At 40.7% G+C, this 11598-nt stretch overlaps 1 protein-coding gene across 3 annotated transcripts; it reads right to left on the reverse strand.

Moving 5' to 3' along the window:
- Positions 1-1057: 1057 nt before the first annotated feature.
- On the reverse strand, positions 1058-10869 carry LOC119017254 (uncharacterized protein KIAA0895-like). Of its 3 annotated transcripts, none has more exons than XM_037093817.1 (7): positions 10543-10869; positions 8624-9293; positions 6314-6457; positions 5033-5165; positions 3789-4094; positions 3512-3609; positions 1058-1954 (listed from the first exon to the last, which is right to left on the reverse strand). In XM_037093817.1, the coding sequence occupies exons 2-7, from the start codon at positions 9269-9271 to the stop codon at positions 1796-1798; spliced, it is 1488 nt and encodes a 495-aa protein (XP_036949712.1). In that variant the 5' UTR covers positions 9272-9293; positions 10543-10869; the 3' UTR covers positions 1058-1795. The 3 variants fall into 3 exon arrangements, with proteins under 3 accessions (XP_036949712.1, XP_036949711.1, XP_036949713.1); XM_037093816.1 differs by having other exon boundaries at positions 8624-9297; XM_037093818.1 differs by lacking the exon at positions 8624-9293.
- Positions 10870-11598: the final 729 nt, after the last annotated feature.

The following is an 11598-nucleotide window of genomic DNA, read 5'->3' on the forward strand; positions in this document are numbered from 1 at the left end:
TAGTAAAGTCAACAACGATAGCCTAGTCTGCTGAAGGCAACAGACCATGCAGTGGGTCAAAGCAGCAGTGTATTTTACGAAACCTGGTACCAACACTGTCTGATGTCTTTGTGCTTCACTGTAATGCAAATTAAACATTGTGGGATCTCTTAACCTGCCAATGTTAGCAGCAGATGTTTGTGAGCACACTGTCTATTTCAGCTACCCACTGAACTGGTAACCACAATATCACCAGACTCCCATAAAAATCATGTGTTTTTTCAAGACTGGGGGAGACTTAACAAACGTTGTGAAACTTTGCTATGACAAATTCAAAGTAATTCATCTGTTCTTGTGAATTGGACATTAAATACGATACATGAAGTTGTTTCATTCCTTGTAAAAAGTGACTGTTTGTTTGTTTGTTTGCGTCTTAACCTGCCAACACATAGCAGCTGTTTGAACATAGTTTGTGTATAATAAATGACTGAACAGTTCAAAATTTACACTACAATAAACTATAACTAATATAGACACCTTCTTTACAGAGTCCCCAGACTCCCTTAGAGTCTCTCAATTTTGTGAATTGTTGAACTATGAGAAACTGTATAATCTCTGTGAAATGTCTACAACAATTTCTTAATTATTTGGGCTTACTTGTTAATTCAGCAAGTGTTCTACATGAGGGTGTCTTCATTTGTGTAAAAAAAAAAAAAAAAAAAAAAAAAGATGTCTCTTTGTCCCTGCAATGAAGCCTATGAGTTAATTTCCATATAAAGGGAGGGAACGAGATCCAATACATGTGGACAATCTAGATGCATGTCAAGACGTACTTAATGGCGGGTGTGAGATGAAGGACTCAGGAGCTGTCCTCTTGTGATCAGAGCACTCAGGACAGATGTTAATACCAGGTCATTCTTGATTCTCACAATGAACAATGGTTGGATTTTGACTAAATGTTGAAATCCATTATCCGTATTTCTTGGCTGATAATTGTAAGAAACAGAACTGCACAAAATACACAGTATTATGCTAATATATGTTTGAAGCAAATTAAAACACGTTGTGCACCACAATCCACAATTGACAAGTGTGTTTATCCGCTGTAAAATCTTCCATTCAGCGCTTATTTTGGTCACAATTCTCTAATATCAAAAGTGAGTTTGTTCAGCTGATGTGCTTACCTTAAAAAACAAATACCAGCGGACATGCAGTCATCAGATGTTAAATCTCAAATATTGATATAAGCCAAAACAATCTAGCATCAGTCAGGCTCATTGCTAATTTAGATCATCATGGGATATTAAAACTACCCTTTGAAAACCATGCTAATGTAGCTAGAAAGAACCAATTAATGAAATATTCCCCTTAATGTAAGACTGGGCATCACACCACAAACTGAACTGAGTATTAGAAACTGTCGGGGTAAAATTATAAAAGTTGGCATCTTTTGCTTGGTAAATGTCGAGGAAACAGTGAAGTAAGGTATTGAAAAAGTATTATTTCTTAATCTGATACAGCAATCCAGATGTTGTATTGGCACTGGTTAAAAAAGTATTCCAACTAAACAAAACACAATGACATGGTTCTCTGACATGGTGATGACTGGGTGAAATAACAGATTCTTGATTAAGAGCCAGTATCAGATGAGAGGAATTATCCTGTCAAAACACAACCCTACACTACATGCAATACAACACACTGCACAGGTCACACACTGTTACCATGCACGGTGATGGTGTTGGGGCATGCAGGCCACAGCGGGTAGTGGCTTGACTCGGGTGTGGTCAGGTTAGTGCAGGGGCGTACACTGAGCTCAGATGATGGTCTTGAGCTCCTCGTCTGTGAGCTGGTTGACCGCCATGATTTTTGTCAGCTGCTCGGCGTACCTCGCCTGGTCCTGCATGAAGTGCGGGATGCGGACGTTCTCCATCTGAGCCAGCGCTTTCAGGCGGTCCACATCTTCAAAGGACACCTGAGCCCACGGAGAAACACAAGAGACAGGATCAGCAACCTGCTGAGGTGTAAATCGAAAATCAGCACGAACCACCAGAACCACGGCAGAAACGGAACTCCGAGTCCCGTGTCGTCATTTGCAAACTCTCATTTTTGTGTATCCCGTCCTCAAACCACTGATGTTATTAAAAAAACATCACTTCTTACATCATGTTCAACATCAACAGCTGGGATGAGAAATTTGCTTAATTATCAGAGCGCCCATCTCCTCTGAGAAAGAACATGATCTGTTCCCTCCTCAGAGAAGTTCTTATATAAGCCTCATTCAGCCTTACTTTCCATTTATTTCACACTGTCTGAACTGTTAACATCTTCTGTGTAGTTAGCCTTTTATTTCATGCAGCTATATGTCACATTGCATATTGTTTTGCTTTTACTTTCTATTCTATAATGATGTCAGAGGGCCGCCGGCAGAGAAATACGATACCACTTTTAAAGGAAACATTACTGACTGGTTAAGTCAGATAAAGAATTAATCACTTCTGCTGCTCTGATACAGAGAATCCATTAACCTTTGTTGCATGTTGGATCTGAAGACATTCAAGAGGAGGCTGTACAGATGTCAGCCTTTGTATAATGAATGCCGATTGGTGTGACCTCGACAGTTATGCAGAAGTTTATTCTGCTTAAACCCGCTACTGTATTATAGTTTTTTTTCAAGGATTAGTTTGTAGGGTGGCAGTGTTAGATTTTAGACTTTAGACTGATCCTCCAGAGCGTTGTCAAGTCCAAAAGTCTTAATTTACCAAAACAAACATACATATAATCATTTCCAAAATTCACTTGTATTTATCTGATGAGATATTCTGCTTTAATCAATATTTTGTTAATGTTTATCTCTTTTAAAACATTTTCACTGTGGTCAAAAACGTTTTATCTCACACTTCTTTCACAGAGTATTAACAGAACTAGCAGCAAACTAACAGTCCTATAAATTATAATATATAACATTAATTCATTTTCATTTTTATTTTTTAGCTCTTACGTTATAATAGTAAATTGATGAATTGTTACAAAAATATATGTATCTATCATCATATTATGTACCCATCAAGACGTCATCACTTTAATACCAATGACTGTAGAGAGATGCTGAAGAAGTGGCCAGTTTGAAAACACTGCAAGATTAGTGAGGATAAACCCAAAATATATGCCTGAGGGTGTACTTATTACTTCATCAATATCTTACACTTTTAAAGGATTAACCTGGTGCCTAGATTTATGCTGACAGTTAGCTGACAAGTTATGATAATTAAGAATTAAATTCAAATATTCAATAAAAAGAAGATCAACTCATTTAACTCATTGATTCAATTTGAGGATTTTGGAAGAAGGATGTCGAGGCCATCTTGCTTAACCTGCTGTTACTGAGACCAGGACCCATGTTGTAAAATGGATGGAAAGTGAGTACTATCCCAAATTCATTATTCAAAATGCAGACTCAAAATGAAGACTCAAAAGACTCACGTATTGACTTATATCATGAGACAAATAGAGTAAAGTGCAGGTGCATCACCTTTCCTAAAGCCATCAGCAGAGGGAAGTTGATCTTGTCTCTGTATCTCAGGATCTTCAGGATACCATCCAGGTAGACCTGGTCTTTACTGAAGCACCCTGCATGTGAGAGTCAGAAGACAAGTCTGATGAGTTTGAATTTTAAAAATGGTAACAGTATCATTCTGAGGGATATTTTGAATGTATCACTTGTGATCAATTCAGGTTCAGACAACCAGTGATGGATTGTCTGACCTTACATGACATGTGTCTTAAACCCTGATTCGGGACATAGTGACCTGGCTGTGCTGTATCTATCTGGCCTCTCTTGGCTCGAACACAATAGTCCCAGCGGGTGTTGGGGTCCTGGACGAAACGTCCCAGATTGTGGAAGAGCTGAGAGAAGGACATGTGGCTAGCCTGGTAGACAGTGTAATAGAGCAGGGCGGCACGCCACAGTGTTGGGTCTTTCCTGAACAGGACACTGTGGATGCTGGCCAGGCCCTCCTCTGTTGGGTTCAGCGGCTTCAGGTTGTGCTTCTTCCTGCCCACACTGCTGCTCCATGGCTGGTGGCAATTGTTGATGCCACGGAAATAATGTGTGCCTGGTGGACAGACACAAGGACCATTTGTATAGTTGTCTTTATTTGCAGCAACATCATCTAGATCCATGCAATGGTTTACTGACAGTGTATTAATAGAGGTGAGGAAACTTCTTGATTATATGATTCATTGTGACGTGGCGGGCAAAATTCTACATCGATGCAGTGACAGAACATGATCATTGTCTGCGGATTATGATGATATTTCAAAACAAACATCTCGGCGCACGTCAGATTTTTTTTTTTAACTTGCTGGGAAGCGTAAACAAGACAAGACCAACGCTGAGTTCTAACTAACTGGAGGAGAGCTGAGAAGCTGAACTAAGGAGTTTGCCCTCCTCAACGACAACATATTGGCCAAAGAAGACAGATGGTTTGAAAGAGGAGTAAATAATTGTTCTACGCCAAACTGGATCGACCGTCTTTGAACAGAGGAGGTGGCCTACAACGTTACTCATCACCCACCTTCAGTGCAGTTCTGAGTTCCCTCCCCAGACAGCTCAACAACTCATCACACCTGCACCCACCTAGCCCTAGCAACCCACATGAAGGCTGATTAGGTAAACAACCCATAAGTGGCCCTAACGACTCTGAAATTCAGAGCTCACACATGTCCTTAACGACTCTGCAACTCCCCTACAGGTAGTTAGAACTGAAGAAGCCTCTTTGATGAGAGGTGAAACGTCTTCAAGATGAAACACGTCCAGTTGCCCACGATAAAGCACTTAAGAGGTACCATGACCTGGATGACTTCCTGAATTAAAGGGGAATTTAAATGATGAAAAAGTATCCACGTGCAGTTATATAGATTATTAATCTTAATAGAATCGAATCTTGAGGCCAGGGAAGATTCACACCTCTATGTATTGATGGGAATAATAGTCTGTCGGCAGATATTGAAAGGCAGCCAATCAGTTTGTAATGTCTCCTGATGTACCCACCAATCTCATGCCTCAGCATGCCTTCCAGCCAGTGCTCTCGGGCAGTGGAAACGTTGATGGTCAGCGTGGGCCTGCTGTTCACCACCGTCATTGAGGCTCTGGACAGAAGGTCGTCTGTCACCTGGACTACAATCTGCCAGCACACAGACAACTTAATGTTAATTTTTTGCAGTTAATTTCTTGGTGCATTTTCCTTGGTCATTTGTAAGAAACTCCAGAATTCAAAGATCACCCCAAAACTATAAGAGAATTTAAAACTGGAAACCGCTCCTTGCTATACTGTTTGCTGTAGCTGCTGGCTGCTGTAGCAAGTGGTTCAGTGAGCCCTTGAAACAAAAAAAAGAAGTTCAGTTTGAAGACAGAGGGTATAGTATGATGTGATTTACAGCAGCTATGATCAGGACTATGGCTCAAGGGATGAGAAGACACAGCAGGAGGGGACAGGAGAGGAACAACGAACAACACTACAATGATTAGCAAAGTTATTGCATTGCTGTTGTATTAGTTAGTATTAGATTGCACAACTGTTCATGTCTTGAAATGGTTGACAATATTTATTTCATCTTCTAAACTGAGTAACTGAAAGGTCTCTCTAAAGGGCCAGATAAACTACAAATAATATAATATGATATACTAAAGTTGACAGGAATGTATATAGATTAGCAGGCAGCAGGTGTGCTTGTGTTCTGTTTATACTCTTTTACGTGTCTGTGTGGAAGAGGAAGAGTCTTTTTAGGGTGGATTTCTCTGTCAATGCCATTCCCTCCCTTGTATTTCTTTGCATGTGTATGTCTAGACCCATTAGGGCTCCACCAAGCATACACAAGGTGCGGGTATATGTGGCCTAATGTGTTCAGCGGAACATTATTAACTCGGTGATGTAACATGTATTCGTTGATGGTTACATAAACGGAGCTCCGCACAAGCAAACTGCAGAATGACTTCAGCGAAGTGGCGGCTTTTTGCAAGGTCTTACTTTTCCCTGGAGCTCATTTACTTAGACGCCCTCTTGTCTGCTCCTTCGTCACCATGAAGGACAAATCCACTGTGACACAAACTGCGGCTACAGGAGTACCCGGCTCCAAATTGCAGCCTCTTAATGATGTTTTCACTTTATGTTAAATCCTCTAGACTCGAGTGAGAACTGCCAGAGCTGTGTAATGTTTGTCATTGTGTTTAAACACAAAACTTGGGGAAAAAAAATTGAATAATATAAAACAATGAGTGCTCAAATAAAAAGCATGCATCATCAAATCAACTCTGAGTTGCCTCTCCTCTCACCTCCCCCAAGCAGCCTTCCTTCTCCATATACTTCTTGACGTTGTGCCAGATGCGACTCTTGGTGAGGAGGTTGCCCCCAGTGACCTGCTCAAACGTCTCATAGCTGCCATACCGCTGCAGGGCAAGCTCCATGATGTGCACTGCCTGCAAGAGACGTGACATTCATGACGTTAAATCTGTCCATGACTTTCTTTGACATCTTCTGCTGTTGATGCTGTGGCCAGGCAGGTGGCACCTGGCAATGTTTCACTTTGGTGCACCGACGTGGAAGCAAATGGAAGCAAGAGATGAGTACTTGGGGAACCTAACCCTGTACATTGCTAAAATGAAGTCAAACACATCAGGTAAACCACCAGTTAGTCAAACAGCTTTTTTCAGCTGATATTGATAACCAATAATTGCCTTCTTTTCATGGCCGACAGTTAATGTTCCGTAGCTCCACTAACATTTGTTGTGTCAAAACAAAGATCCTTTTCTTCTCCAGACCCCCGTAGAACATGTATTGTACATTTCATGTTGTGCTTCTGTATAACTTTAGTGCAGTCCTGCTTGACATTAAATTAATTCATGTTGAATATTATTTTACTTTTGAAGGGCTGCTCTAAATTCCATGAATTATTACTCTATTTTGTGTGCGATAGGATTTTGCCTGACAAATTCCAGCAAATCAATTTACAGTCCACTTTCGAGGTCAACGCAGTGGGAGAAAAGATTATGAACTAGGTCAGACTCTGGAAAAAAAAACACAAGCATCCTCCACAGGATCGTTTTACTGCATTTCCTGTTGAGCTCACCGACCCTTTGCTTGTCTTAACACCTGTGTACTTGTGTTACACAAAGAGCCTGAAACAGAACACCACAGGCCTGTTTTCCTGTTCACTGTAAATGCATCGTATACCCTTATTCACCTACATATGGGGTGAATGATCAGATAATTAATTAGATTTCGAGTCTTCTTCCGGGACCAAAACTCATCCATGGACTCATACAGTTAAACTAATGCTCTTGCGCTTCCACTTTTACTGAGACAACATACTCACCCGGCAGCAGCTCTGACCGGCCCTGATGCTAAACAGCTTTGGCAGCAAGTCTCTGCAATCACAGTGTCCTACCTGACTGCTGGAATGTGGAGGTCAGTGATCTCAAACAAGCCAGCTCAGCACCAACGTTACGCACCGAAGACATCGCTGCAGATGTAATGAATGACCTTTCACTGCATCTGGGCCAGACATTGGTTCTCCTTTGCAATTACTGACTGAGTGTACTTTCTTTTTTTCAGCATGCAAGTAAGCAAGTTTCAGGTTACTAAGTTTCTCTACTCCATTTGACCTTGGTTTCTCTGATACTTTAAGAGACCAATAAAGGACACTCGTAGGAAAATTCCCAAAATGATTATTTGGATGTTTCATATTGTATATATTCAGTTTGATGAACAAGCTGAATATTGCCGTTGAAAGCCCAGTATTCACTCTCCGTCAAGACCTGTTTTGGTCTCTGAGAACCAACCAACAAACTGCTGAGAAATATATTTGGCTCTTAAGCAGCTGAATGCTCAACTATGTTCATCAGCTAGTCTCTATGTCTACAGTTTAGAGCTAGGAGGATAGTGTACAATTTATCCGTGGCTGGAAATTAAGTTTATAAAAGTGGTAGGATAAAATCAAAGCAGTGAATATAAAAATAAAGCAAAAGAAAGCAAAAAACCCCCCCAAAACAATAAGGAGTTACGCAAATGAACAGCAGACTTTAACAATTTGAGGGTTCACCCCTATGACTATATACAGAATATAGAAAATACAGAAATGTAGATAAATATAGGCAATAATAATAATAATAATAATAATAATAATAAATAATAATAATAAAAATAATAATAAAAACTACAACTCTGTTACAGAGAGAGTTATTGTAGGAAATCACTTTTATTTCAGCATCTTCAACTACAATAAATCATCAATTTATAAAGAACCGATTTTTCATGGAAAACAAGTAGAAGCTGTGATGACATGTACAGTTTGTTTTGCCCTCACTTTCACTTTCCTGCCCCTTTTCCCAAGGCTTACGCACTGCTGACCATTAGAAATATTACTAATTATTACCAAAAATTTGTTTAATGTTGTTAAACAGTATACTTTGGGGTTGCTTGCTATAATTTTTCGGATGTATCACCTGCTTGCTAGAAGGACTGCCAAGAAATATAACATTAAACATTTCAGCATTGGGTATTTGTTGGAGATGTTGTTTCTCTCACCAGGTGAAATGAACCAAACCAAGGGAACTAGATTTTTCCAAACACAAACACACCCTTACCTGTGTCAGAAAACGATCTGAGGCATTGTTATGCCTCGCCAGGACCAGTGGGGATACGGGGTTGTTGTACTCAAACTGTGGATTGTAGTTGAAGTCAGACTTGAAAAACTTGGCCTTCTCTCTGTCAACATTAGCTGGCTTGATGGCTGTAAGGATACAGAGCTTCTTGGCATTTTCCACTTCCCGCGCAATTGCTGCTTTGTGCAATGAGGGGAGTTTAGTACGAGGGGAATTGGGGATGCACATCTTCCTGAGCTGTGGTACTATTCGAGGGGTAAGGCCCATGGTGCTGCCCACTACTGTGATGTTCCGTGCTGGTTTGGGGAGGTTGGAGTTGCTACCTGAGAGGAAACGATTTGTCTGTGCAGGTTTCCCGCCACCCTCTGGAGCACGCATCTTTTTGGGAGCCATGCCTGGACGGTTTCTTTTACTTAACGTGGCACCACATTTCACTGATGTTTTTGGCCTCTTGAACGGCGACTGCTTCGGGCTCTTTTTCTCCTCTTCCTCAGCCTGCAGCAGGACATTCAAGCTGCTGGAACCGGTGCTAAAAAGGTCTTTGAGGACATCTGAAGAAATCTTCTCCAGGTAAACTTGGCTTGGACTCAGCGGCTTGTCAGCAGAGTTTAAGATGTACTTTTTGGACATCTCTATCTCTGGCCAGTGGAGTCTTTCTGAAAGACGTAAGATGAGAGTCAGGGAGAACAGTGAATGTGTTCGCTGCTTACTTTAGAATCCTCTGCACCTGGATCCTTTATAGATAGCTCGATAGACTAATCCTCTTATCAAGGCATGATAAAATTAGATCTATCTCAAAGACAAGTAAAAATAAAAATGAATAAACAAGGTACTACATAAATGGAACTTTTTAATCTGGGTTGCTAATGTCATCATAGAGTCATCTGACTTAAAGAAATCTTATTTTGGACTGTTACGTCAGCAGCCGACTGCCATGCACTCTTCAGTTTCGGGAGACGCTATCCTGCAGTCACAGAGGAAAATTATTCTCATCATGTCTCCAGAGACATGACAGTATCTGCAAAGAGTCAGAGGGCAGGGCAGTGTGATTTCCAGTAAGGAGACCTGGAACATCATCATAGTAAGAGTGGGATCTCTGTTCGGACAGGAGCAGCGAAATGGAAACCACATAATAATGACCTCAGCCTGCTCCCTCTGGCTGCTCACTGACCTGCTCAGCCACCAAATCAAATACCATTATCTAACAACGGCTAAAAATAACCCATTTAAATAATGATCATTTGTGTCCTCTATAAACTGGTGTAAAAGTTTCATAAAGTAACATTTGAGACAGCGTTGCATGTCAGTTCAGTCCTGAAACTGGATGCTATTCAGCTGCACCACAGCGTGAGTCTGAGCTCGAGCATCCCTGTCTCCTCCATCACATTAACCAGGATATCAGAGCACTAATGTGAATTCAGAGCATCGCGATTAGCACTTATCAGCCTGATTAGCAATGATCAGCATGTTTCAGCGCTGAGTGAGCTCAGCACGAATCTGCCTTTCAGACTGCTGTGAGTCATTCCAACAGAAACGCGTAGGACAGGACACAGTGCAGTGCATGTCTAACACAATATAAACGCAGAACCAATATTAAATGTATTCCTTTCTTGAATATTTATGACTTGCTAATTGCTCATTTCCCCCTAGTAACACTAAGTTAATTTTGTTTAGCTAACTGGAGCTAACATTACAACTTGCCAACCTTTTAACAGAGTGACCACTCAAGAAAACTAACGGTAGCTGATGTAGCATCAGTAGTTGTAACGTTAAGCAAAGTTCCCATTATTACTATTATTAAGATATTACACTTAACGTTAGTTCCTGATATGTTATTGATCCGTTAAGCAGAGGAGCTCACCCACAGTCACATTAAAACAAGATAACACAAAAGACATTACCTGTCACTTTTATCGATTCCAGCATCCTCTGTCAAGATCTGTGTAAATCTGGATTACCACAGTGCCGCTGTTCAAAGAATAACGTGACAAACGTTGTTTAGCGAGTAAACCTAGCTATATAAGCCAGTGTTGTCCAAAATACGAACAAGAAAGCAATACGCCTGCAAATGACTACGTACTACGACACGCAAATATAAATTTAAAACATTTCGCTGGCTAGCAGCTGAGCTGACGTTCACCGCACCGCCTACACCGAGCCACGGCCGAACTGACAACACGGATCCGGGAGAGCAGCGCGGAGCTGTCTGTGGTGAAGGCTCCGCATTCCCTGATCTGTTTCCATGGTTTCGTTGGCAACTACGCAACTCACGTGGATGCTCATGGGAAATGAAGTCCAACTGAGATTAGGTTGAGTCACTTTGGGGAAAATAGGAGGGGTGTTGTCTTAACTGTCGGAAGTTCATATATATTATTTGAGGTTAATTATTTGTATTGTCAGTGGATTGTATGTTCTCAGACATTTTCTTCCAATAGATGCCATGATTGTAGTTTTCTTTTCTATGTGGTGGTTGCACCTCAGAACAGTGTGGTATTAGGGTACTTTTAACTTTACGTGTTTACTTTTTTGTTTGTTCGCTTTTTTAATGATTTGAATACACTGATAATTCTAGGCAACATGAGTACCTCTGAAAAAAATGGGTCTGCAGCCTGCCCCACAAGTTTAGCGCCCCCTGCAGTGACCGAATGGTGATGACAAGGACCAATTCATTCATTCATACCGTTCAATTGAAATATCTTGTTGCATGAGCAAAAGTGTTTTTGTGAACGCAGTTTACAGAAGAATATTGCATTACGTATAGAGAATAAACTATATACACGGTTGTCACATAATCCATGTGCTATGTCATAGTGATGCAGTTCATATTTTGATTGATATACAATACAATACAGTTCAAAACAGTACAGTACACAGCAACTGTACACAATTCAGTACTGTTAGTTAATAAAATACATACATACATACATACATATATACACACACACACACACACACAC

This window comes from Acanthopagrus latus, chromosome 3, assembly GCF_904848185.1.
Source record: "Acanthopagrus latus isolate v.2019 chromosome 3, fAcaLat1.1, whole genome shotgun sequence".
Classification (NCBI taxonomy): Eukaryota; Metazoa; Chordata; class Actinopteri; order Spariformes; family Sparidae; genus Acanthopagrus; species Acanthopagrus latus.

Bases quoted from the DNA above. Each gene is read 5' to 3' on its own strand.
- LOC119017254 (XM_037093816.1), bottom strand. From the start codon at position 10,567: ATGCTGGAATCGATAAAAGTGACAG. The intron at 9,298-10,542 runs GTAATGTCTTTT...TACGTCTTTCAG, and splicing joins GGAATCGATAAAAGTGACAG to AAAGACTCCACTGGCCAGAG. The intron at 6,458-8,623 runs GTAAGGGTGTGT...CGTCTCTTGCAG, and splicing joins CAGATCGTTTTCTGACACAG to GCAGTGCACATCATGGAGCT.